General features: G+C 47.3%; 1 protein-coding gene, 2 long non-coding RNA genes and 1 pseudogene across 4 annotated transcripts in view; 2 read left to right on the plus strand and 2 right to left on the minus strand.

The window, feature by feature from the left end:
• TMEM132B (transmembrane protein 132B) overlaps positions 1 to 27,042 on the minus strand; it is a 371,304-nt gene that overhangs the window by 216,413 nt on the left and 127,849 nt on the right. Inside the window, exons 1-2 of one of the 2 annotated variants that reach the window (XM_025473594.3) lie at positions 19,295 to 19,331; positions 2,824 to 3,715 (exon numbers count right to left, since the gene is read on the minus strand). In XM_025473594.3, the coding sequence (XP_025329379.3) occupies positions 2,824 to 3,715; positions 19,295 to 19,316 (914 nt within the window). In that variant the 5' untranslated portion in view covers positions 19,317 to 19,331. Of the gene's footprint in view, positions 1 to 2,823; positions 3,716 to 19,294; positions 19,332 to 27,042 lie in introns of those variants that run through there. The other variant, XM_025473593.3, reaches the window with a different exon arrangement.
• LOC112676432 (uncharacterized) lies at positions 763 to 14,048 on the plus strand. The gene is made up of 2 exons (XR_003146525.3): positions 763 to 881; positions 13,483 to 14,048. It is a non-coding gene; the product is annotated as an uncharacterized LOC112676432 (long non-coding RNA).
• LOC112676429 (annexin A2-like) lies at positions 5,412 to 6,891 on the plus strand (annotated as a pseudogene).
• LOC125753691 (uncharacterized) lies at positions 19,603 to 22,238 on the minus strand. The gene is made up of 3 exons (XR_007406079.1): positions 22,038 to 22,238; positions 21,280 to 21,360; positions 19,603 to 20,691 (listed from the first exon to the last, which is right to left on the minus strand). It is a non-coding gene; the product is annotated as an uncharacterized LOC125753691 (long non-coding RNA).

The raw sequence follows: 27,042 nt of genomic DNA on the forward strand, positions 1-27,042 counted from the left end.
GAATGACACTTTGAAGAGTGTCTGTGATGGGTAACACGGAGCCTGGCACACCTGCATATAAAACCGGGAAGTGTGAGGGGCTCCTGGGCTCCGGACATGCCCCGGTCCTGACCTCGGGGCTGTGCGCGCCGCGACCCAGGGCTGGGAGCGCCGAGCCCGCACTGGGCGTGTGTCTACTTAACATTTCCTCTCCCCCTCCCCTCCCCCCACCCCTGCTCATGCTCACGCTAAGAAAATAAACAAAGTCACATAAACAGATAATGTTCTCATTAAAACAAAACAAAAACAGCGCAGAGTCCATTCGCAGCATCAGCTGGCACCTCCGGCACCGAGACAGCCGCTACCAGGAGGCCCCGCGCCTGCCGAGCGGCGCCAGGCGCACTCACGCGGGCTGCGAACGGGGGCGGCGGCGACCCTGCCCGGGGGCCCGGGGGTCCGGGGGCCCGGGGGCCCGCGCCCTCTCCACACCGCGGATCACCGCCCTCGGGCGCAGCAGCCAGCCCTGCGTGCAGCACGGCGCCGCCGGGGGCCCGCGCGTGGCCAGGAGAAGGGGGCAGGTGCGAGGTGCCAGCGAGGGCCGGGGACAGCGGGCAGCTGGGCGGCAGCCAGGCCGGGGCGCCGGGGCTTCCAACGAGCCGAGAACCACCGTGGACGCTCGCCCTCGCTCTCGCGCACACCGGGGGCGCCAGGGCCGCCAGCACGCACGCGCGCACACGTATGCAGGGGCACGTACACGCACGCACCACGCACCACGCACGCACGCACGCACGCACGCACGCTCGCGGTCGGGATGGCCGCGTGGCCCACAGTTCGCAGACTCCAGGCTGGAAGCTTCTCCCCCGGGGCAGCACCAAGGCGCCACAACTGAAGTTTGAACAAAGGTGTGTCGTCCCTCCCCACGCCGCGGCCCCCACGGCCCTCCCCACGCCGCGCCCCCGCACGCCGCGGCATCCAAGCCCTGCGGAGAGTGAAGCCCGCCTCGCGGATACCCACGCTCAGCGGCCCCTCTTCCCCCAGAGCTGAACTCCCAGGGCGGATCCCCTGACGGCCCAGGCCCATTCCAGATCACACGGCAGCTTCTGCGGGAATCTGCGGAACCGAGGGTTTCTGCCCCTCGGGGCACCCCCACCCAGTGTCCTCCCGCACGGCTGGAGGAGGTGCACTCCTGGGGGCAGCAGCCGGGAAGGAGGGGCCCCGGAGCCTGTCCAGGCCCCCCGGCCCGCGCTGTGTGACCTCGGGCAAGCTACTCACCCCTCTGCGCCTCAGCGGAATAGGGGTGATAGCAAGTGCTCCCCTCCTCGAGCCGTCAGCATTCCGTGACTTCATGCACGTGAGCAACTCAGAACGTGCCTGGCCCATCCTCAGTCCTCGGTGAAAGCTAGCTAGTACCTGTGTGCCATTTCCCTGGCCCGGCCCCACGCCTCCCTGACCGGCTGACCCATCTGATCTCCCTTCCCTCAGGCTTCTCACCAGCGATGTTTCCCCCACGCCAAGCCTGGCGAATAAGTGACAACCACTCCAGCTCACATGGACTTGTAGGGTCGGCCAGGAGTCCTGGGCTCCGTGCTGTAGCCGCTGAACCATGTCTGCCCTGCCGAGGCACACAGAGGGAATGCGGACGTGCTGCAATCGATTAGCAGCGTCGGCCACGGCAGAGGGCGGGCAGGTGTGCTGTAGACGACTAGCAATGTCTGTAGGGGCAGAAGGCACTTTCAGTGGTACGAGTGCAGAATCCATACCTTTGCCATGCTTGGTGTGGCGCAAGCATCTGATGCTGCCTTGGGCTGAAGGAATCTCTACAGAGCAACAACTGGGCTTTAGACCAAACCAGCCCCAGCACTGCAATGACTAGCACAGGGCTGGGGCCACACTAAGTTCTGACTCAGTTATCACCAAAACTAACTCAGGAGACTCCAAACAGACAGTGGGCTTCCTGCAGGCTAATAAGCCCACCTGGGATCTGCCAAAGCCTCAGGATCCTACTGCAGGCCCGAAGGAGCACACCTCCAGACAGGCATGATCCGCACGTCAGCCTCCATCAGAATTAGAAGGATCCCATTTCTCACTTCTGTTGCACCCACCTTGGTATCTGAGTACCAGGCAAAGCACCACAGGCTAACTCAGTGAGGACTCTGTTCCAAGACCTTTACCAACTTGAATCTTCACAGCAACCCTGAGACACACAGCCCATCGTTATCCCCATCCACCTAGTGAGGGAACAGAAGTCCAGAGAGGTTAGACGACTCACCCCACGGCACACAGCTGGGACTGGCAGAGCCGCTGCTGCATCCTACTGCTGTTCACGAAGCTCTGTGAGCAAAATCAGCTAGAGACAGGTTTGTCCCCCGAGCAAAGAAGCTACCCACGTTTTTCAATCCTCAAACTGCGTCTTCATCATACAGAGACTGGTTTAATCTACTAAAGGATTCTTTACTGATTGTTCACTTTGATGAAAACCTGAGAGGTTGGAGATGCCTCGGGAAGCTCTTTCCTGCAGTTGGAAAGTGGAACTCATTTACAAAGTTTCCACTTAGAGGCAGCGAGTCAAGGCAGGCAGTGATAGGTTCAGAGTGTCACCTGCCGGCCTGACATGCTGCTCTCAGAGCACTTGTTATTAATCCTGGCTTCTAGAGAACATAGATGCCAGGCCCACGCCCTCAGATCCTGCTTCACTTTGTCCTCTCACAGGGTCTCTATTCTGTGTTGGTCAATTTCCTCACTATGCTGGATACTCAGCAGATTAGTAACACCACGTTTTAACTGGCAATTCACTGATGACCAAAAGTTGGCTTCCGTTCCATCCCACCCACCAAAGCCACTTACCTCAGAGTGAAGTGGTCTGCCATAGAGCCGCTGGCCAGAGAGACCAGAAAGGTGGCCGTGTCCCCTTCCCGGACAAGGTTCAGGGGTACTGAGATGACCACGTTCTCATCCAGGTTCACCAGCGACCACTTCAGATCGTCTTGAGTCGGGTAGACTACCACACTCCCAATCCTTTCCCGGGGTGGAGACACCTGCTGGGGGCTGTCCTGGCCTGAGTGGATGTTGTTCTCCCACTTGCCATCCTCCTCCAGTGGACACTGGCCAGCCTGGTCAGCCGGGTAGAGCGTGAAGAAGAGCTCCATGGCAGTGCCCCCCAGCAGGGCCGGGATCTCCTCCTCAGGCTCTAGGTCCAGCCCCGAGCTGAACCACTCGGGCAGCAGCTCCAGCTCAGCCACACACAGCCCTGGATCCCCTCGTAGCCGACAGCTGGCAGCCACCTCCCTGGCCTCAGGGAAAGCAAACATCTTGACGCACGGTAGGTTTTCCTCAGGGTCACTGTCGTCCCAGTCCATCCCCGTGATGTAAAACAAGGTCTGCACTTTGGGTCTGTTGGAGTAGATGGAGCTGTCAAGGATGTGGGATTTCAGCTTCCAGTTGAACGGAAACTTCTCCATGTTTCCAAAGGATGCAGAAGTCAACATGAACTCCTGGGGGATTGTCTTCTCTGCTGAAAATGGGCCATAGCTGGCATTGATGGTTGGGGGGTTCCTGGCCCGGTAGATAAAGAAGGACTCCACCCGGGCCTGCAGACTGGAGTTCCTTGTGACGTCCTGGTTGGCTTCTTTAAGGAAGAAGGCCTCCTCTGCATCAGCAATGTGGAAGCTTGTGGGCAGATAGGCAGGGAGCGAGGAAAACCTCTGCAGGCTATCCACAATGCCTCGGCTCTCCGTCTCTGTGCAAGAAAGGAAAGGAAAGGAAGAATAAAGGCCGGGCCCTGAGAAGCCAGGAAACAACAGTGCAGTCTACACCCACTGCTCCAGCAAACCACCCCCGGCCCACGGGGCCTCCCCTAGCCTCAGCACAGGGTTCTTCAGGAATCATCCAAAACAGCCAGTGTCGAGTGGGAAGGAGCTCACGTACCACTGATCCAATAGACTGTGGCTGCATAGTCTCCCCCCTCTCCACCCAAGGGAAAACATCGCCTCCTCTTACTCTCCAAAGACCCAGGCCCAGAGGATCACAGCCTCTTTGTTAGGTCACCCCACAGAGAGGAGGTTGTGAACCTGCAAAAGCCCACCGAAGCCAGTATCATGCCATTATATAGGCCATGCTACCACTTCATCATTTGATAGTTACACTTCTACTCATCCACCCAAGATGCAGCATCTACGTGAACATTCAGACATCTCCATAATTCTTACTGAAATGAGGGTGAAACTATGGCTCAGCGTTCCCACTTCTAGAAAGCTCTCCTTCTGAAAACCTAGTGGGACTGCGCAGAGGTTGATTTATCTGCAAGGATGTTCATTGCAGCATCATTTTGCATTTCCCACAAACAAACTTAGGAGCACATGTGCTGGAGCCAGAGGCCTGGATCTGAATCCCACCTCTGCCTCTTCCTAACTGAGCCACTTGTGCAAATTAGTTTAACCCCTCTGTGTCTCAAATGTCCTCGTAAATATGCAAGATGTAAATACAAGTTCTGCATTGTTGGATTAAGCCTTAATGAGTTAGTAATTATGAAGCACTCAGAATACTGCTAACACACATAAATCTCAGTCTTTACCTGCTATTGTTACTATTATTACTATTTATTAGTTGAAAACATTCTAAAGGTTTATCAACAGGAAACTAGATAAACCACAAATTTTTATAGTGGAAAAACAGGCAGGTATAAGAAAAATAAGGTAGAGTTACATACAAGGACATACTTTAAAAATGTCCACAATAAAAAAAAAATGTCCACAATATGTCACTCATTAAGTATAAAAAATTATAAATGTATCCTCATGATCCTACTTGGATTTTTTTAAGATTCCATATGTGTTTGTCTGTGTGTGTAAATGTATATACATGTTTGTGTGTCTACAGAACCAAAGAGAAAGAGTTTTGACATCTAGATTTCTACTTTCTTTAAATTTGTTACCACTATGTATTATTTTGTAATTAAAATATATACATAAACATGTATATGTGTGTATGTATACCTATGTGTGTGTGTGTGTGTGTGTGTGTTTCTTTCAGTGGGAAAACACAGACTTCCAACCAGCTTTTTCAAACTTAAGAGAGGCCACCAGGAACCAGGCCAAGAACAGACAGGGCTTCTTCTCTGCCCTAAAATAATAAATCTCCAACCCTAGAGCCAGTGCAAGAAGAAATGCAACCAGGCAGCAGTGTTTAAAATGTAGCACTGGGGGTAAACAAAAGGCAAACAAATACCACTCCATAGACTCTAACTCCTGGTAACTTTTTTTATTGCAGCCATTACAGATTCGCAAAATATACTTTTCTGTTGATTTAATTTGGGGACCCCTTTTCAGGCCTGTGCTTGGTGAGCTTTCCTTGCCCAAAGGATGACAAAATTGTAATTAGGAGACTGGGGAGGCTCTACAACTGGGGACGCTCGCAGCTTTCAGCACCCGGCCCGCCCACCTTCCTTCAAAATGTCTCCTGTTCACTAAATTCTCTGCAAGCTCAGCTTGGAGGGTGATCACTCCACGCCTCCAAGTGCATACGAGTCAGTCAAAGCATATACGAATTTTGATGCTGAGCGTGATGCTGCAAACACTGAAACAGCCATCAAGACCAAAGGTGTGGGTGAGGTCACCATTCTCAACATTTTGACCAACTGCAGCAATAAACAGGAGGTTGCCTTCGCCTACCAGAGAAGGGCCAAAAATGAACTTGCATCAGCACTGAAGTCAGCCTTGTTCAGCCACCTGGAGACCGTGATTTTGGGCCTATTGAAAACACCTGCTCCGTATAATGCTTCTGAATTGAAAGCCTCCATGAAGGGGCTGGGGACTGACGAGGACTCCCTCAAGAACTTCAGGAAATTAACAGAGTCTACAAGGAAATGTACAAGACCAATCTGGAAAAGGACATAATTTCTGACACATCTGGTGACTTCCGCAAGCTGATAGTTGCCCTTGCAAAGGGTAGAAGAGCAGAGGATAGCTCTATCATTGATTTGATTGATTGACCAATATGATTATGGGCTGATTGACCAATATGCCCGGGATCTCTATGATGCTGGAGTGAAGAGGAAAGGAACTGATGTGCCTTGGTGGATCAGCATCATGACCGAGAGGAGTATGTGTCACCTCCAGAAAGTATTTGAAAGGTATAAGAGCTACAGCCCTTATGACATCCTGGAGAGCATCAAGAAGGAGGTCAAAGGAGACCTGGAAATGCTTTCCTGAACCTGGTCCAGTGCATTCAGAACAAGCCCCTGTATTTTGCTGACCGACTGTATGACTCCATGAAGGACAAGGGGACTCATGATAAAGTCCTGAGTAGAATCATGGTCTCGGGACGCCTGGATGGCTCAGTGGTTGAGCATCTGCCTTTGGCTCAGAACGTGATCCTGGATTCCTGGGATCGAGTCCCGCATCGGGCTCCTTGCATGGAGCCTGCTTCTCCTCCCTCTGCCTGTGTCTCTGCTTCTCTTTCTGTGTCTCTCATGAATAAATAAATAAAATCTTTAAAAAAAATAGAATCATTGTCTCTTGCAGTGAAGTGGACATGTTGAAATTTAGGTCTGAATTCAAGAGAAAGTATGGCAAGTCCCTGTACTACTACATCCAGCAAGACACCAAGGGCGACTACCAGAAGCGCTGTTGTACCTGTGTGGTGGGGAAGCCCACCACAGCATAAGCGTCTAGGAGTAATGCCCCTTTGTTTCCAGCTAACAGTTCTAGAAAATAGCTTGTGACTAACAGTCCCCTTATGCCAGTCCCTGTGAAGATGGCATTAGCATAGCCCCCTCCCCATCCTTATTTTAGTTGCCTAAGCATTGCCTGCCTCTCATGTCTAGTCTCTCCTTTTAGCCAAAGAAATGAACATTCCAAGGAGTTGGAAGTGAAATCTATAATGTGAAACACTTTGCGTCTTGTGTACTGTGTCATAGCAGATGAATAAACTAAATTTTTAATTTAAAAAAAAAAAAGGAGACTGGGGAAAAGATACAACCACGTAGGGATGGATGCATCCATTCTCCGAGAAGGTGTTCAGGACGCAATTTCTCCACAAAACACTGCGTGATCTCACTAGCATGTGTAACCTAAAATAGTTAGATCCTTAGAAGCAGACAATAGGCAGTGATGGCCAGGAGCTGGGGTTGGGGAGAGGAAGTGGGGAGGTGTTAGTCAAAGGGTACAAAATTTCAATCATGCAAGATGAATAATCTCTGGAGATCTACTGTAGAACATGTGACATGGTTAACAAATCTGTGTTGTATGCTGTAATTTGCTAAGAGGATAGATTTTTTTTTAAGATTTATTTATTTATTTGTTTGTTTGTTTGTTTGTTTATTTATTTATTCCTGAGAGACACAGAGAGAGAGAGAGGCAGAGACACAGGCAGAGGGAGAAGCAGGCTTCATGCTGGAGCCCGACGCGGGACTTGATCCCGGGACTCCAGGATCGCACCCTGGGCCAAAGGCAGGAGCCAAACCGCTGAGCCACCCAGGGATCCCCGAGGACAGATTTTAAATTAAACAGATACACACACACACACACACACACACACACACACACACGGTAGCAATGCAGATGTAATGTATATGTTAATGAGCTTGGTTGTGATTATGTATACATGAGTAGTTGTATCAAAGCATCAATTTTTATACCTTAAATATATATACTTTTATATGTTAGTGAGGAAGGTACGAAGGAAGAGAGGGAGAGAAGAAGGGAGGGGCTTTTCAAGTGTCATCACTATGGCCAGTCCTGTCTCAGATTAATTACTGGAGAAGCAGGGTTATTACCCACCCACTCTTCTAATTATCCATCTAACTATATTTACTACTCATTTGTCTTATTTCCACCACTGTGTCACGTAGGGCTATCACAGGGACAAGGCAGATGCGATTCTTGCCCCATGAAGCTGGCAAACCCTGAAGGAGGTCTCATCTAACATGGAACAATTAGGGAACAGAGGATTAACACCCCTAAAAACATCCATCCCAGAAATTCCCCACCTAGCAATCATGCTAGGATAATAATCCAAATATCAGTAAAGAGATTAGTGTGCCAGTATGTTCATCACAGGCATGGTTTACCACAGCAACACTTCTTAAAACAACCTAAAAACCCATCAAGAGGGAAATGACTAAGTAAATGATGAAAACCATACTGTGTGTAGGACACTAAGTGGTCATCAGCACCACGACTTCAACAAATATGGAGCGTCATGAGAAAATGTTTACAACATATTAAGTGAAAAAGCAGACATCAAAACTCTATTTAAATTATTCCAAATCTGTTTAAAATCTATAATTATGCACATAATATATATTATGTAGAACATATATGCTTACCCACATAAACACGCATACCATATACTGACTTCCATGATCCAGACATACATTTCTTCCAGGATGTAACCTATGGATTGGGTAGGATTTGGGTGGAAAACAGAGGGGGAGTGGGAAATGACTTTGAAGAATTAGCCTCATCTAAAGGAAAGTTTTAGCTACTGCCGCCACCAAGGGGCAATTTGTATTTTGACAATGTCAAGCAATGCAGAAGCGCCATTCCATATGAAATTTAAATTAGTTTTTTGTTGGTTTATTTCCCATCTCCAAACCAGGAATTTAAATTCTAGATGCCATGAAATAATTGGCAACAAGGGAACATCTGCCTTTAGCCACATGACAGCACCCTTGTGCAGAGCAAAATGGGCACCCAGCTGACCAGATTTGGGAAGTAGAGTGGGTCCAAATTTTACCTTCTCATAAAATTTAGGGGAAGAGCAAGGCCAGGTTTAAATTCTGACTTATTTAAAATCATGGAAAAGGAAATTAAAATATGTGCAGAGTTTAGTATGCTCTTTTTTCATTGTGGATTTTTTAAATCATTTATGTCAATATTTTATACCTCTCAAAAATTGATTTACAAGAAATTTAAAGCTGTGCCTCCTCTCTTGTTTATTGTGGCCAAAGCCTGCATTTTATCTGAAATAACAGTGTGAGGTTTACAGTCCCACCACCCCACCATAACTCAAGCAAAATGCAGTACAAATTTTGTCTGAAAGCTTATATGGAAAGCCATAAACATCGGCTGCCAGGGTCTCATTTTGTCCTCGAACCAGATTGCAACAAAATATGATATCCAAATTTAGGAGTATTTTATAAAGCCATGGGACTGTATTGCTGAGAAATACATCCATGGCTTGAGAAGCTACCACTCACTCCTCCCTCTGGTCCCCAAATGTCATCTAGTGGCACCATTCTTGGTCCCATTGGCAGGTAGACCGTGTGGCCTGAATTAATGAGCCCCTATTCAGTCAGCTGATTTCCTAGAGGACTACTCACCACCCATCCAAAGGAGGTAGGTCCTGAGAGCATAAAATGAGGGAGTCTCAGGAGGCCCAGCTGAACAGGGCTTTCATCACTGCCCTCCTCCTGAGCCAGGAAGAGAATCAAGCACAGCTTCAGCAAGAGCACAAGCTAAGCCAGAGGGATGCTCTGTGGCTTTAGCAGAGAACCTCCCAGAATGAAGCAATCTACAGGGCACAGGGCACCAGGAACCCTGGCAGGGACTCTGTGACCCCAAGTGCATGAATGGACATCACTGCTGTGTCTGGTACACAAAAAATATTCCTGGACATGTGCCTTGGTTAGGACTGGCAGGACCTGTAGTCTCGAGCCCCAAGATGGTGCAACCCACAGGCTCAGTTTCTCCTGACCTGGTAGCTAATTATCAATCTTGTGGCTACTGGTCACCCACCAAAGGGTAACAGCCTGTTACATTTCTGCAGCTGAATCTCTTCTAATTCACACTAGACAACTCGGGGATAGACAGCCAGCCATAGAAGGCTCTCCTTCCAGTGGGCCAGGTGGCCAAGTCTTTGAAAAACACCAGCAACAGACATCCCTCACTGATCTTGCCTCACACTGGCAAAGTATGGCCCTGACTTACAGCTGATAATTTTCAACCCTGGTTGCACAGGAGATACGCAGGGTAGGAAACATAAATCATACCTGGGCCTCCCCACCAATTTGATTTAGATGGTCTCAGCGGGGGGGCGGGGGAGGGTGCATTTTTTTCTGTGTTCTCTAGGTGACTCAACCAAACAACAGACACTACTCCGTAGGCAGTAGGTGCTTTGTGTCTACCTAAAAATTAACTCATTCATTGCCTTGAGGGCAAGTGTTGGGTCATATGCTAACAAGTTCATTAAGGTTTAGATAGGACTATAAATTATAGTGATAGAAAAACATAAAATACAGAGAAGGGCCAATGCAATCATTGTCAACATCACAATTTACATAATCCTCATGATGTACCTTCTTACAGGTAGTAACTCTTCATCTTTATTTTGGTTAGAAGGATTTGATGATTGTCCCTGCTTGTAGATGGGGAAACCGAGGCACCGAGGGTTATGTGACCTGCCTGAGATCACACAGCTAGTAAGCAGCAGAGGTAGGATTCCATCCAAGCAGGTCAGCTCCAAGCAGAGCTCGTGGTCCTTACAGTCTGCTGCCACAGGACAGCTCAGCAAGCAACATCTACACCATAAGAGCATGAGCCAAAGGAACTGCCAATGTGCCTCTGAACTGCCCAGCTCTCAAAACACAAGATGAGGTCACTAGTTGGACACTGACCATAAGATGGAAGGACTCTTGTCCTTTTGCAAGAAGCAAAGCTTTTTCCTGGCTCTGAGAGATTCCTCTGTGGGGTACTCCAGAATGGCCCCTGAGGAGACATGATAGCACCTTACAACACCCTGCAAGCGTACTAGCATGCTTCCTTTGGGTGCTCCTGCCTATAAGGCGGGATGCAGCCATGACAGACAATCAAGCAAAAGCCATTCTACAGAGAACAAAGACAAAGGAGTGTGGGCCAGGAGAGCGGACAGCTGGTGGAAGGTCCAGTCTGATAGAAAGGTAAAATCCAGATTATGATCATAAAGAATCCTACCCTTCCACTCCCCTCCAGGAACAGGCTTCCTTACCAAACCAGCCAAGATCTTAGAAAGAGGCAGGACACTGGAGATTATATCCTCAGGCAAAATCTGGGGGTACAAATATTCTATACAGACAATAAAGGCCAATTCACAATATTTAGAACATAACAGAATATTAACCTTTTCATTCATGATGTGTAACACTGCTTTTATGCCAAGAAAGCTCTCCCCATATCCCAAGATCAAATACATGCTCACGGATACTTTCACCTAGTTTTCTGTGGGTAGGTGTATGTAGACACAGGTGTGTGTCTATATTTTTACATCTAATTCTTCTTTATTGAGGGATATTTGACAATTAAAAATTGTATATATTTAAGATGTACACTTTGGAGGTTTGAAACACATATATATTGTGAAATAATCACCACAACCAAGTTAATTCATCTCAGAGGGTGATGGGTACGTGAATTAGCTTGATATTTTTTTTCTTTTTCTGGTAGTGAGATTACAGATGTCCCCTCTTTGTGGATTTCAGGTATTACATTTAACTCTTGAATTCATCTGAAAAGTCTCTAGGTGTATAACATAAATGGAGAATCTGTTGGCAGCAGATAATTAGCTTTCACTGAATCATCAATAGAAGTATTGTATTTTACTTCCCAGTTTGGAGGTGGAGGAGAGTTATCAAAAAACTTGGGGATGGAGTCTATAAAAGTAATTAAGTTAAAATGAGGTCACCAGGGCAAACCCTAATCTAACACTACTTCTAGGACACACACGCATATGCATGTATGTGTACACACACACACACACACACACACACACAGCAAAGACCGTATGAGGACACAGGAAAAGCTGTCTATAAAACAAGCAGAGAAGCCTCAAAGAAATCAACGTGCTGCTACCATGATCTTGGGCATCTAGCTTCCAGAGTTGTGACAAAATAAATTCCTGTTTTTTAAACCACTCAGTTTGTGGTACTTTGTTATGGTAGCCCTAGTAAATTCACACAGGGGTTACTATTTTATATCAAATTTTTATTAGCTAGGCTTGCGCATTTTTTGCCTTCCACATGAACTGTAGAATCATTTTGTCAACTCCCATGCCAGAACTCAAGCAGACTCTTACCTGGAGGCAAAGCTCTGCATATGGGGGTTATGAACACCCTTCAACTTTCTGATATATGTTTCATGTATTTTCAAACTAAGAGAAATATTGACATTTTTTCCTTTAGAAAGAAAGACATGGAATTTGATTTTAAGTTACCACTTAAACACATTTCCCTGCATTCCCACAGAAACCACACAGAAATAAAAGCATAAAAGTACAAAAAAGGAATAAACTTATTATCTTGAGAAACGAAGGAAGGCTATCCAAAAATATTCCAACAAGTCTATGGAAGACAACAAGTGGCTGAAGGTGGGACACCCACTCCAGGCAGACCTGCTCCCAACTGTCCCCTCTCTGAGTAAAGGGAGAATACTTATCCCCAGTCAAAACTTAGCCCTTCTCTGAGGAGATTACATTAACCCTTGAGAGAAATGTCAGACATCCAAGTGTGGCGGGTGCTGGTGCTCTCATCCTGAGAGGGAATGCAGGTGGGGCAACCGCCATGCAACATGAGGACCAAAGGTACATAATGAGAAAGTAAGGCAGGAAGTCAGAAAAGAGCTAGCCACGACATGAGATAGAAGAATAAACTAAATAAAATAAGCTCCTGGGATCCCTGGGTGGCACAGCAGTTTAGCGCCTGCCTTTGGCCCAGGGCGCGATCCTGGAGACCCGGGATCAAATCCCACGTCGGGCTCCTGGTGCATGGAGCCTGCTTCTCCCTCTGCCTATGTCTCTGCCTCTCTCTCTCTCTCTCTCTCTCACTGTGTGCCTATCATAAATAAATAAAATTAAATTAAAAATTAAAAAAAAAAAAAATAAGCTCCTACTTGCCTAAGCCCCCGTGGCCATTGGTTTCTGTTACCGGCAGCTAAATACAATGCTAACTGGTAAGAAAACAGAGCAGGAAGGTGTGTGCATTAGCTTAATCCTCCTCTCTTATACAAAGAGCACTACTGTCTAAACATGTTAATGCAAGGAGCAGGCGTAGAATAGTACCTCTGTAGAGTTATTGAAATAATCACCAGCAGAACTGAAAGCAGAAATGGCTGGCCCCCACTGGCTTTGGGGACAGAGATCAAAGACACAAAGGGATGGAAGATTATTGTTTTCTTTGGAAGTTACGCTGTATCATTTTATTGTCCCCATATGCACTCAGGACTGTGACGATGAGCAGGCTTTGTCTGCACAAACCCGAAACCAGCCAAGCAGGGGAGGGCAGCATTGAACAGTGCTGGAAATTGGAGCAGGGGAGCAAGGGGACAGCAGCTTTAGTCTAGACAATGAAGCATCGTGTTGGTGGGAGAAATGGCTACCTGTCAGAAAAAGTCTTCCCAACCATAGTATTGTATATGGCTGCTCAACCAGGAACTTGCCCAGCCTCTCCTGCATCCAGTGACCGGGGCACCAGTACTGGCCAAGGAAATATAAGTGTTGCATATTATGAAGCTAAAATTGTTATCTTTTACCTTCCAGTAGGGAGAAAAGGAGGAGTCTGAGGCCCCAGTCACGGCAGATCCATGAGCTGGAAGGAGCCTGGGCCCCCGAGTCTCTGCCTGGAGGAGAGCCTACCAACCGTGACCACCTAAATTGGATGTGAGCGAGAAATCATCTAGTGTGCTAAGCCATGGCCGATTTTTGTTCACTTGAGCAGCTAGCAATACCACTCTACAACCACAGTGTCTAGACTAACAATTTGAACAGTTGTGGTCCTGCCCCTACCAAAAATTTAAAACAAATCACATGTCTCTTCCTTTGTGTGAACTGGGCTTTTGTTAGCGCAAAGGAGAAAGATGTTCAAAGAAATAAAATGAGGGGCTGTTAAGCCAACGTGAAAGATTTCCATGGGCACCAGATGTAGAAAGAGCATTATTAAACGGATTATATAGATCTTAGTGACAGTAATTTTGACCTCCTATAGGCACCGTCAGCTGTTAAACAGTAGGAAATGTTGATGACCTTGTTCTAATTTCCATTTATATTTATTCTAAATTGGACACCTCAGAGATTGTTTAAATAAAAAAGGGAAATTCACTAAGTAATGCTGACAGCTTTGCTCCTGTTTGCTAGGGAGGCCGCTGAGGCTCACTAGAGGCAAAGGGACAGCCAGGCTGGACCCCCAGGCCTGCCACCGGCTCAACTGATGTACCCAGACAAGTCATTTCATCCCTCTGAGATTCAATTTCCCTCTGTGTCAAATGGGGTGCCACCTCCTGCAACCTTCCCTGCCACCAAAAGGAAACCTAGCATGTGACTTATTATTGTATAACTCCATTTACCGGAATGTCACATGTGGAGTCCATTTGCTTTGGACTTCTCACTTGTTCAGACCTGAGTCTTGTTAATGTCCACTCATTGTTGATATCAAAAGTGATTCTTGGGGCACCTGGGTAGCCCAGTCAGGTAAGCATCTGACTCTTGATTTTGGCTCAGGTCATGATCTCAGGGTCATGAGATGGAGCCCCATGTCTGACTCTGTGCTCAGCAGGGAGTCTGCGAGAGATTCTCTCTCCCTCCCCCTGTGCCCCTCCCCCAACTTGTGCTCACATGCTCTCCCTCTCAGAAAAAAGAGGGGGAAAAAGGTGATTCTTTCAGGTCACAGAAAACCCATACCAAGTCTAAACAAAAATGGAATTTAATGGCAGTCACAACTGGGGAGTGTAGGAGTGGGCTAGTGTCAGGCCTGGCTGGATTCAGCATCTAAGAAACGTCATTGACATGGATCTTCACAAATGTCTTCAACTGGAGAGTGCATACACAAATGGTACATCCACTGAATGGAATAGTACTCAGCAATAAAGGAAAGCAAAGGATGGATACACAACATGGATAAGTTTCAAACATATGCCCATGAATGAAATAAAGCAATCACAAAAAGCTACCTCCTGTATGATTTCACTTAGGTGACATTCTAGAAAAATCTCAACTACAGGGATGGAGAATAGGTCACAGACTGCTAAGAGTTACAGGCTGGGGAAGGTCTGACTACAAAACAAAAATTTTTAAAGGACTGGGAGGAGGTGATGGAACTGCTCTGTATCCTGGTTGTGGTGGTGCTTACACAAAGCTACACATGTGTCAAAAACTCATAGATCTATATGCCAAAAAGCAAATTTTACTGAAAGTAAATTTTAAAAGTTGGGTTTTTAAAAAAGATTTTATTTATTCGAGAGGGAGAGCGCACAAGCAAGGGGAGGGGCAGAGGGAGAGGGAGAAGCAGACTCCTCGCTGAGTAAGGGAGCCTGATGTGGGACTTCATCCCAGGACTCTGTGATCATGACCTGAGCTGAAAGAAGACTTAACCACCTGAGCTACCCCGATGCCCCTTAAAAGTTATTTTTTAAGATGCATTTTTTCTTCCCTCACTCTGCTCTCTCTCACAGAGCTGGTTTCATTCTCAATATGCACATAACAGCATGATTAGCATCACCAAGCCTCAATTTTCCTTCCTTCACATGCAACAAGACCATGTGGCAAGGAAGAAGCAAGCAGAGCATCTCCTTGTCTCTGACAGGTCACATGCTCATCCCTGAACCAATGACTGTGGCCAGAGGAATAGCCTGTTCCAATTGGTGCAGGCAAAGTCCTGTGTCTCTTCCCAAGAGCTTGGAGCTACATGAGCCCCAGCTAAAGTATCACATGGTTGGGGGGGTCCCCCCAAAACAACAGTAGGGTACCATTTTGACAAGAAGAATGAGGATGTTCTTTGTATGAAGCAACACAAAAATCCACTCAGTTACCCAAATGGAACAATTCCAACTAAGTCAAGGCTGATTTCTTTACTGTTAGTACTACTCTCAACAATGTTGGTCTGGGAAAAAAGATATCAGGAATACACCTGGGGTCACAAACCAGACATTTTAGTGACCATGCAGAACAAATGAGTTTAACCTTTAGAGTCTGACATAATCCATTTGAAACACAAGGTGGATAATCTGAACCCAGGACCCCCCCAAAAAAATAACATCCACTGCAGGGCTGATATGTTTATTTTAGAATACTGAATCTTCACAGTGATCTCAGCAGGCAGTGATAAAACAGAGACCTGGTCCCAAGCTCAGAAAGGCCCATGGTTGTTTTAATGCTCTGTTGTCCCACTCCACACCTCTGAAATTCTTAAGAGTTTATCTTTAAACTTGTGCTTTGTAAGTGCAGAGTAATGGGACAAGGAAGCAGGCACACAAGCATGCCCACACTATGCTCATCTGCTGGCCTTTCCTGCTCTGTTTGCACACGGCATTCCAGACGCCCCAGGAGCAAGATTTCCAGTGGACCCACCACACGGGGAGATTAGTGAGACCCAAAGCAAGCAAAAATGACTATGCTGCATCTAAGACATATTAGCAGGGGCGCTGACAGCTCAGAAAAGCCATGCTCTCCTTTCAAACCAGGACTTTCTTCAAATGCAGAAAAAAATGACAAAGTGCTACAGTGTGCTAATCAAGTGCAGTAGACACAGCTGAGTTAGTTCTGTGCAGAATTTCCATGGTCGTGAAAAGAACAAAATGCATATGAAAGTATGAGCTACAAAATATGACTGGTGTTGTTTTAAAGATTCTGCCTATGGGTTAATTGCCCTTATATTTGCATTTAAAACTGGTACTGTACCATAAAAAAATGAATGGTACATCACATAAACAGAATGAAAGATTAAAATCCTACGACCACCTCAGGAGAGGCAGAAAAAGCACTGGACAATGCAGTGAAACACTACTAACCCAGGCTAGCTCAGGTCAATCCAAAATCATTCGTGGAATATCTTTCCTTCTCTTAACTTTTTCAATAAAGACTACTCTTTTCAAACACGCAAAGTGGGACACCTGGGTCGCTCAGGGGTTGAGCATCTATCTACCTTCGGCTCAGGACGTAACCCCGGTTCAGGGACTGAGTCTCGCATTGGGCTCCCGGTGAGGAGCCTTCTTCTCCCCCTGCCTAGGTCTCTGCCTCCCTCTGTGTGTCTCATGAATAAAAACAAACTAAAAATTAAAATTGAAAAAAAACATGCAAAGTAACTAGAGGAAAGGTAACAATTGTCTGGTCTTTGTGGCTGGTACTAGAGAATCTGCTTTAATAAATCTTTAAGACTTTCTTGGGGGGGGGCGGGAAACAGCTGGGCGGCTCAGTTGGTGAAGAGTCTGACTCTTGATTTTAGCTCAGGTCATGATCTGAAGGTCATGAGATTGAGCTCCACAAGGAGATCCATGCTGAGCATGGAGTCTGCTTAGAATTCTCACTCTGCCTCTGCCCTTCCCTCTGTCTCATGCTCCCTCTCTCTCTCTCAACATTAAAAAAAAAAAAATACTTTTTTAAGGGTTAAGAGTTTAAACAGCATGATCTCTGGGTCCTTCAACATTTCTTCCACAATCCTATTGACTATTCAGTTGCTTGAAATTCCCACTTCACCTACCATTTTTTTAAAAAAGCCTATTTCCTGTCTGCATTAATTTCTCACAACAATTAAGCAAGTAAAGGAGTCGGGGGTGCAGGGAGTGCAGAGCAGTGATTAAAAGACAAGCAGAGGGCGAGGTCTGCCTCTGAGGAACTTAACACTTTAATTAAGAAGGGAAGAGGAATCTACATTTAAGAACTGGTAATACTAAAGATAAATAATGTATCGTTAACTTGCCTGATGCAGGTTATTTGTGTTGCCAAATCTCAGAGACAGAATATATCAACACTGGTTATCACAAGTTTGCCATTAGTACTATCCAATGAATGAAATACTGGCAATAATAATAATAATAATAATAATAACTGAGGAATCCTCTTGACACTGTTAACCTGCTTCATGTGTATTAGGTCTTTACACATTTATTCTTTACACAGTTCTGTGAGACAGGGTATTAGTCTCATATTAATTTTTAATATAATTAAATAATTTTGTAGTGCTGTGTCCACTTTATAGGTTAAAAAAGGAAGGCACATAGATGTCAAGAAACATGCCTAAAGTCACAAAGCGCATAAAGGGTGGAGTCCAGGCTCTATCCACTGTCCTTTCTGCAGGCTCCTAGAACCTATAATGCTTCTGCTTTTTTCCTTCTGTTTGGCTTCAGGGCTGCGGTGGCCCAGACTCAGTCACCTCCTTTCTCCTAAAGCAAACAGGGCTCCGTGATTGCCTGTGACTGACAGCATGTCCCAAAGTCTGCAGGCTGAAACCCATAAAGAACACCAGGGAAGGAGTGGGAACTCCGTCCCCACACCAGCCCTGGGGGGCTATGCAAGGAGCTCTTGTTATGGGTAAACTTGCTTCCTAGCAAGAGCTCTGGGAGGTCCCAGGTGGGGACAAAACAAAAACTCTCAGCTCCTCTTTTCTCAGGATTAATTCAGAGCTTATTCAGTGTAGGGCAGAGTCCTCTTGGGAAGGGAGGGGCACAGGGGACAGCACCCAGCGAGGTAGAGGCAGGTGCAGGGGACCAAGCGGGGTGCCTGCCCCCAGCCCGGCTGCCCCCTGACCCCAGCCCCTCCGCGGTCGCCTGTGCAGGATCAGCGCCTCGTGCGCAGCAACGCTGCCACCTAGTGGCCGAGGCCGTGGCCGCCGTGTGACGGCAGGTGGTCGGTTCCCCAAATCCAGGACGGAAACCCAGGCTTGGGGCGATCTGGGGACGCGCGCCAAGGCGCACTGCTGCTTCCTGACTGACCGCCTCTACACATGCATGATGGCTCTGCATCGCGGGGCTCCTGGTTGGCAAGTCAGAAAGCCCAGCGCAGATGGGCTTCGGGGAGCAGCATACCCCCTCCTCCAGGACGCCCAGGGCTCGGAGCCCTGGGAGGAGGTGAGCGAGCACCCCGAGGGGGGGGAGGGTCGCGGCGACCTTGCCCCTCCCCATAGCCCGCGGGCCACTGGCAATCCTGCCCACCCCAGCGCCTCACCCCCGAGCCAGCAAAGAACACGGGAAATGGTTCCGGCCTGGATCGGTGGCATCCTGCCAGGGAAATCTGGCGGTTTTATGAAAAGGCCTTTCCTTCATTTCAGATGCATTGGCTCCAGGAGGAAATCCCCCTCTCAGGCCGAACTGCCCCTGCACCTCCTCTCACAGACGCCAGAGTGCTGAGGGGCCCCAGGCAGCAGGAGACGTGAAAATGCCCCTCCTGGCAGAGATGAATCCAGCCTGTGGCCACAACAGAGTGACTGGGAGAACTGTCCCCATGGGATTAACAAACCCAGCAGCTAGTCTCAATCTAGCCAGAAGCCACTTAGGCCCAGCCCACGCTCCTAGCATCCTCAAAAGTACAGGGTGGTGGAGCCTAGGCTACAGAGCAGGCGATTATGGCTGGAAAATCAGCCCACCTTTGGGCCAGCTGGTCACCATGGCAAGCAGCTCAGCCCCACAAGGAACATGTGAAAGAAGAAGACAGGAATATGATCCACCTCCTCAGGTTTTGTGGGTGTCAGATGGGCTGAGTCAGGCATTCCCATCTGCCTCAGTCAGCTCTGGCTGCTGTAACAAATATCGGAGACCTGGTGGCTTAAACAACAGTTATCTGCTCACACTCCTTGGAGCTGAGGAGTCCAAGGTACTGACCAATTCACCACCCAGCATCCACTTCCTTGCTTGGAGATGGCCAGCTTCTCCCCGAGTCCTCCTCACACAGCGGACAAAGGAACTCTTGTACTGATCCCATCATGGGGGGTCCTACCCTCTGGCCTCATCTAGCCCTAACCACCCCCAAAGGCCCCACCTCCTCACACTGTCACACTGGAGGTCTGTTTCTTTTCCCTCTGTTTGGCTTTTTTTACCAACTCTGGGGGTTACAAACACAAAGTGCATATGGCCATTCATGCATCAAGTGCTCACTGAGTGATCGGGTGCACAATGGACCAAGGCAGCCGCGTCCTGGCAGGGCTCAGTCTCACCCGGGGCATGAACATAAGTGAGCCATTCCATAAAGAAAAGCAAGGCTGTGACAGTGGATGCACAGAGGAGGGGCACATAAGGCCATCGGATGGAACCGGGAAAACCCGGACCTGCAGACCAAGTTGAAGAATGTTGCCAAAACTCCCATCCACCTGCAACCCCACAATGTGACCCCAGTTGGAAATAGGGTCCCGACAGATGAAATTAGGTCATGTTAGGTTAAATCCAATGATTAGTATATTTTTAAGAGAAAGGAGAGGAATTATCACAAAAACAGAGGAGATGGCCATGTGAACACAGAGGCAGAGATGGGACGGATTATGTCCACAAGCCAAAGAATGCCCAGGGCCCCAGGAGCTGGAACAGAGGCATGGGATGGGCTCTGCCTCGGTGCCTCTGAGAGGAATGAACCCCCTGGCACCACGTGTTTGGAATTCTGGCCTCCTGAACTGTGAGATGACACGTTCATGTTATTTTGTGGTCATTTGTTGCAGTAGTCTAACACAGTGCCCATGGGACAAATGGAATAAACCAGGCCACGGGGTGGGAAAGAGGGTACTGGGCAGAGGAAGACAGCAGAGGCAAAGGGCAGAGGTGGGAGGACACAGACCTGCTGAAGGACACGGGGGGCAGTGAGGCTACAGCAGGTGTCAGAGAGAGGGAGAAAGGGCTCCAGATTAGGCTGGAGAGGAACGTCCAGGCCATGCACAGCCAGCTGGATGCCACTTAATGCTGTCTGGCCTTCATCCCAGGGGCAAAGGGAAGCCAGTGAGGTGGCTTACGTCATGGGAACATGGCACCATTCCATGCAATTCAGCAAAGCATGGCCCTGGAATGATAGAGAATGGACTAGAAGCAGGAATGACCAGGATGGAAACTGATGGAAAGGTCCTGGTCATAGAGGGCGACCTTGTTATATAAATGAGCCCCTATATTCTTTACTTCTTCAGAGTAGACTAGGACCATTCCTTCCAAGATCGCTGGTGCCAAACTCAATTTTTTACACATCCAATTGCTTTAAATATAGTCCAAATCAGCATATTTTTAGCCACTTAGAGCCTGCTTGCCTTGCATCCCCCATGAAACTGCACCCAAAATATGCTCCCCATGAATAAGAAAAACCCTGGGGTATAAGAGACCCCCAGCCGCTGCTGACCTTGAGAGCCCCCTGACCCAGAGGCTCCCATCGGGCTACTGAGGGATGGCACTCAAACACAGCTCCCTGACCAGTTCCCTCCTCTCCCAAGAGCACTGATCTCTTTCTACCCAGGTGGGGGCCTCTGTTTCTGGAAGTCTCCTGCAGTGGGGAACTTCCTGAACATGCAACCTGTCCAAGTGATGCCCAAATAAAGCTTGTGGTTGCTGCCATCCCATGGTCACATATTTTTGTTTGATCACCTCTGATCCCCAAACTCACCACAATCTATTCTGCAAAATGGCTGCTGGGATGGGAAGAAGATGCCAGAGATGCTGGCAGGCTGTGGAGATGGACTGGACACTGCAAAGGGGAGAGGGCATGAGAGAAGAGTCAGAGTGGCGCTGGGTGGGGATGGGGTGGGGGTGAGGCCAGGCCAGTTACTGAGTGGGAGAAGGTGCCAGGGAAGCAGAAGAGCTCTGCTTGGGGCACAGTGATTCTGAAACACCTGTGAGCCCCCATGCCCCTGAGGACAGAGGAAGAGCTAAAGCAGAAGCTGAAGCTCAGGACAGGGCTCTGAGCACAAAAGTGGGGGTGTTATTGGAGGGAGAGGGGGACTGAAGTCACTGGAAGAAGGGGAAAGAAGCCTGCAGAGTGGGAAGAAGAGCCCAGAAGGAGGCCCCTTAGTGCACAGGTCTGGCAGGTGCCCAGGAACCTGAAAGAAGGCTTAGAGGGTCATCCTGGGACGAGGGGTGGGGTTGGGGGGTAGTGCAGTCAGAAGGGCCAGGCAAGGTGGGGCATGCTCTAGAAGGAGGGAGCTATCCCTGAGAAGCAGCTCTGAGGACCTGGCAGGGGCAGGGGGAGCGGTTTCCGTGGAGAGGTGCTAGCAAGAGGCACAGTGGTGGTGGTGAGGCTCCAGCAGAACACAAGGGGGAATAAAAAAGAGAACACAAGGGGAGCACGGGGAACAGACAGTTCTTCCCAGCACTGTGGCTTTAAAGAGACGGTCCGAACAGGAGTTAGAAGGTTTGGACACAAACCCCTACTGCTCGCTCCAGCTCATTCCCTTCTGACATCCCTGGTGGAGACCGAAGTGACCTTCCTTGGACCTTCTAGGGAGCATTCCCTATGGAATCTGGGGCAGAGCCTAGGGCCCCAAATCTTTGGCTTTCCTCCAGTCTCCCAATCCCTAACTCCTGCCACCCCCTTCAAACAGCATCAAGCTGATGTTTACCACTCAGGTTGCCATGACAACGGAATGTCAGAGTGTGCTCCATTTTGAGCTCATACTGTCTTTACTGAAAACAGGTCAATGAGGAAGGCAGGTAGCTTTTCCAGCAGAATCTAAAATGCTGAAATAGAGAATGTTGAGCTCAAGACCAATAACTCAAGGAAAGAGTAATTCTTTTCCCCAAAAACAATGAACAGATTTCAGATCAGTTCTTCTCAAGTTCAAAGGCACAGGGATAGGCCAAGTGCCAGACCCACAGGAGTCTTTTTCAAATTATCAGGTATTTGTTCTTTGCCTTCCCAATATCTATTTCTCTTCTCCCTTTGGAGAAAACTTGAGTTATCTGGTCATCAGTGGTCACATGACCCAATGAGGGGCATTAAAGAAGACAGAAACATTCTGACGTGGGCAGAAGCTCCCAAGGGGCCCTCCCCTCATCCCAGGGACAATGTGGTGTGGGGAGGCCAGCCCAGAACTGCTGAGGGACGTCACCACACTGAGGGGGACCCAGAGGTGCAGGGGCACTGGCTGGAGCCAGCACTAGGGAAGGCAAACGGGAGCCAGTGGGAAACCAGGGCCTTGGAGATAGAGTCTGAGCTGCGATGGAGCTGCCACCTCCAGTGTGAGGAACCCTTGTATACACACGACTTGTCCTGTGAGGTGCATCAAAGAGGAGCCCATGGCAGCCCGAGAGGTTCCACAATTTGTGTATAAAGAGAAACTCCCACCCAAAAGACAGGGAGCCCAAAGATCGAAAAAGAAAACAGAAAGGTCCTTACGAGACAGCAAAGGGTAAGGGGCAAAATACAATAAGTGAACCCCCTCTTCAGGGTGTTCAGCGAGCTTCAGAGCAGGGAAGAGAGGACTCATGTTTCTAGAATTCTTTGCAAAAATGTCAAATCCCTGATCAATGACTTTCAAATGCCACAATCCATGCATTCAAATAATAATTCTTTGAACATTTAATGAATAAATACATTGACAAACAGATTACTGTCTAATCATTTCTCCAATGTTGCCACTTCTATCCAAACAGTGAGACCCAAAACAAGCTGATCTGTACCAGAACCCCAGGAAAGCTAGTGCTTTTAATGTCGTCCTGCTCCTGCCTGGTTTGAGATGCTTCTCTCATTCTATGGTGTAACAAAATACTCATGTTTTGACGAGAACTCAAAAGGCTTCTTGTTGGCTGGGATGTGCTTTTCTCTGGGTTTCAAGTGTCTGTGTTTTTACCTCACCCGTATGTTGCCAGGGCATGAAAGATGTAAGCAACTGGCAGATGTGTCCTGAGAAACCATTTGCATTCCTGATTGAATTTGCAAAAATTGTAAATGTGATAGAGTGCTCCAGGCTCAATATCTTCCTCTCCTCGTGACTTGCTACCTTTGTGGAAAGAACCCCACACATGCTGTCTTGCATTTCAGGCAGAAAACTTTCTACACCAACGAGCCTAGAACAAGAATTGGCCCAAAGGAGTTTTGCTCAAATCCCATTGACGTTGGGATCTTTCCCCCCCAAAACTAGGAGATCCCCCATCATACTTTTTACTTTTGCCCACATCTTTACTTTGACGAAAGTCTAAAAGACCAGACTTTAGAGTCTGGTGCCATTTGGTAAGGCTATGAGGACACACTGGAAGGAATAAAATAATTTGGCAAAACCCATCTAAAATAATCTGTATGTACCCTTGGATTGAGTAACCCCACTTCTCAGAACTTATCCTACTAATATACCTGCACACATGTGAAATGACATACATACAAGGTTCTTCTTGGAGATGACCATACAGCTAATGATTGACAGGAACAGCCTAAGCACTTTCTGTATGCTGGGGCACCTGGGTAGCTCAGTCAGCTAAGCGTCTGGCTTGTGACTTCGGCTCAGGCCATGATCTCAGGGTTGTAAGATCGAGCCCCACAACAGCCTCCATACTTAACAAAGAACCTGCTTAAGATTCTCTCCTCCCTCTCCCTCTGCCTCTTCTCTCACTCCCTCTCTCTCTCTCTCTCTAAATTTAAAAAAAAAAAATCTTTTTTTAAAGATTTTATTTAGGGACCCCTGGGTGGCTCAGCAGTTGAGCATCTGCCTTTGGCTCAGGCTGTGATCCTGGAGACCTTGGATCGAGTCCCACGTCGGGCTCCCTGCATGGAAGCCTGCTTCTCCCTCTGCCTCTCTCTCTCTCTCTCTGTGTCTCTCATGAATAAATAAATAAAATCTTAAAAAAAAAAAAAAAGGAGACGCTTAACCAACTGAGCCACCCACGCACCACCCCCAAAAAAATCTTTAAGCACTTTCTCTACACTAGCTCATTCCATACTCTCAACAATATATGAAGTAGGCACTGCTACCATTAGGTCCACTAAAAGGTTAGGTAATTTGGCCAAGCATTGTTGTAGTGGCCAAAGCCTGGAACCAAGCCAGGGGTCCATCAGTAGAGGAGTGGCCACCAAATGATGAAATGCAAAATGACAGCACGTGAAAGCTATAATTCCTTATGTTAGAGAAAGATCTCCAAGATATACCCTCTGTTAGGTAAAAAACAACAAAACAGTATTTGGTCTACTATTATTTGAGAGGGAAAAGCAAACTATACCATTTTTTTGCACACAGAAAAATATAATTACGTGCTTTTCCATGTACAGAATAGCTCTGAACATGGGGTGTGGGGGGGTAGCTAATGATATGGGTTGCCTGCACCAAAGGAAACTGGACTGCTGGAATATAGTGCAGAATTTTGTTTATTATAACCATTCTAATCACTTTTTTAAAAGTTAGAATCATTTTTAGAATGTACATGTCTTCAAATATTTTATTTTTTTAATTGTTTTTCTTTAATGGTTGTATTTATTTAATTGACAGAAAGAGAGCACACAGGCAGCGGGAGCTGCAGAGGGAGGAGAAGCAAGCTCTCAGCTGAGCAAGGAGCCCAATGTGGGACTCAGTCTTAGGACCCTAGGATCATGACTTGACCCAAAGCCAGAGGCTTAATCAACTGAGCCACCCAGGTGCCCGGTCTTCAAATATTTTAACAGTTTTACTGAAGCACACTTTGCATACCCTAAAATGCACCCATTTTAACTGTACAGTTCAATGTAAATTTATACAGTTGTGCAACCGGCCCCTCCATCCACTTTTAGAATGCTTCCCTTACCCCAAAAAGTTCCCTATGCTTGTTGGCAGGCAATCCCCATTCCCACCCACAGGCCCAGGCAACTACTGATCTGCAGGCTGTCTCTATAGTTTCGCCTGTTCTAGAAATGGGTGCACATATGGAGTCATACGGTATGTGGACTTCTGTGCCTGGCTTCTTCACTCAGCATAATTATCTGAAAGTCAACCGTGTCACTGATGTATTAGTACCACATTCTTTTTGATCCCACTGTCTAGACCTGCCACAATGTGTTCATGCACTCCCTAGTTGATGAACATTTGGATTGTTTCCTGTTTGGGGCAATTGATGAATAAAACTGTGATGAACGTTTATGAACAGTCTTTTGTTTCTTTTAAGTAGATATCTAAGGCTGATAGCTGGGTCATAGGTAAGTGTATGTTCTACTTTTAAGAAATTGCCACAAAGTTCCCCACAGCCATTGCACCGTGGGACTTCCTCCAACAATGTAAGCAGGTTCCAGTTTCTCCACATCCTCACCAATTCTTGTTACCATCAACTTTTTTTTTATTTTAGCCATTCCATTCGTTGGTGACAGTGTCTCACTATGGTTTTTAATTGGCATTTCCCTAACGACTAATCGTTAGAAGATATTTTCTGCCATAAAAAAATTAACTTTAATAGTTACATACAGAAATTGAGAAATCTGGGGTGTCTGGCTAGCTCGATTGGTACAGCCAGACTTTTGATCTCAGGGTTGTGAGTTTGAGCCCTATGTTGGGTGTAGAGATAACTTAAGATTAAATCTTTTAAAAAAAATTGTGACATCTCATAAAAATCAGGAACTCAAAAAAAAAAAATCAGGAACTCTAGTTTCTCTCCCAAAAATCAGAAAAATCTGACAATGGTGGGTCAGCATTCCATGAAAATATGACAACTCTTTTCCAGAACTCCTGGTTTCTAACTCTCCTGACTTAGAAAGGCAATACAATGCATACACTGCCTTAGTGGGATCTGGAGCAGCATCCTTTAATCAAACATATTAGTAGTTCTAAAGTAAAAGATATGAACACTCATACTTAATGAAATAAAGTTATAAATGAGTTCATATAAGTTCTACCACCAAATAAATCTGCTGAAATTTTACCCAAAACATTTCAGTTTTCAGAACTTCCAGGATTTGGAATTACAAATAAATGATGGGTCTGAAACCTGCTCCTTCTCCAGAAGGGGCATGCCTTCCAATCCCCAGGGTCCCTCTGTGTAGCTGCTGACCTGACCTTGGGAGGGGTCTTCCCAGGTCCCACTGCGGCACACTCAGTTGTACAGCAGGCTTGTGATTCATGTCCACCCATCTATTTCCATTAAGTTGGTCAAAGATGATGAGATCCACTCAGCTCATCACCCACCACCCCCACCACCCCAGGTCAGAGCATTCCCTGAACTTAAAGACAGGAAGGAGAACATGCCCAAACTCTTGACAGAGCAAACACACCTGTCCCCTTTCCTGCTGAGCTCACCCTGGCAATCCCACCCTGACCCTCTCACACCTTACCCAGCGCCACAGGCAGCTCCACACGCTAATAAAAGCTGACTGTTTCAAAGCCTACTGGCAAATCTTATTAAAGTAATCCCCCTCCCTGAACCCAGATTATTACAGCCACCTTTATGGTAGAATAAAAATTAATTTTCTCAGCTATAATAA

Source organism: Canis lupus, chromosome 26, assembly GCF_003254725.2.
Source record: "Canis lupus dingo isolate Sandy chromosome 26, ASM325472v2, whole genome shotgun sequence".
NCBI lineage: Eukaryota > Metazoa > Chordata > Mammalia > Carnivora > Canidae > Canis > Canis lupus.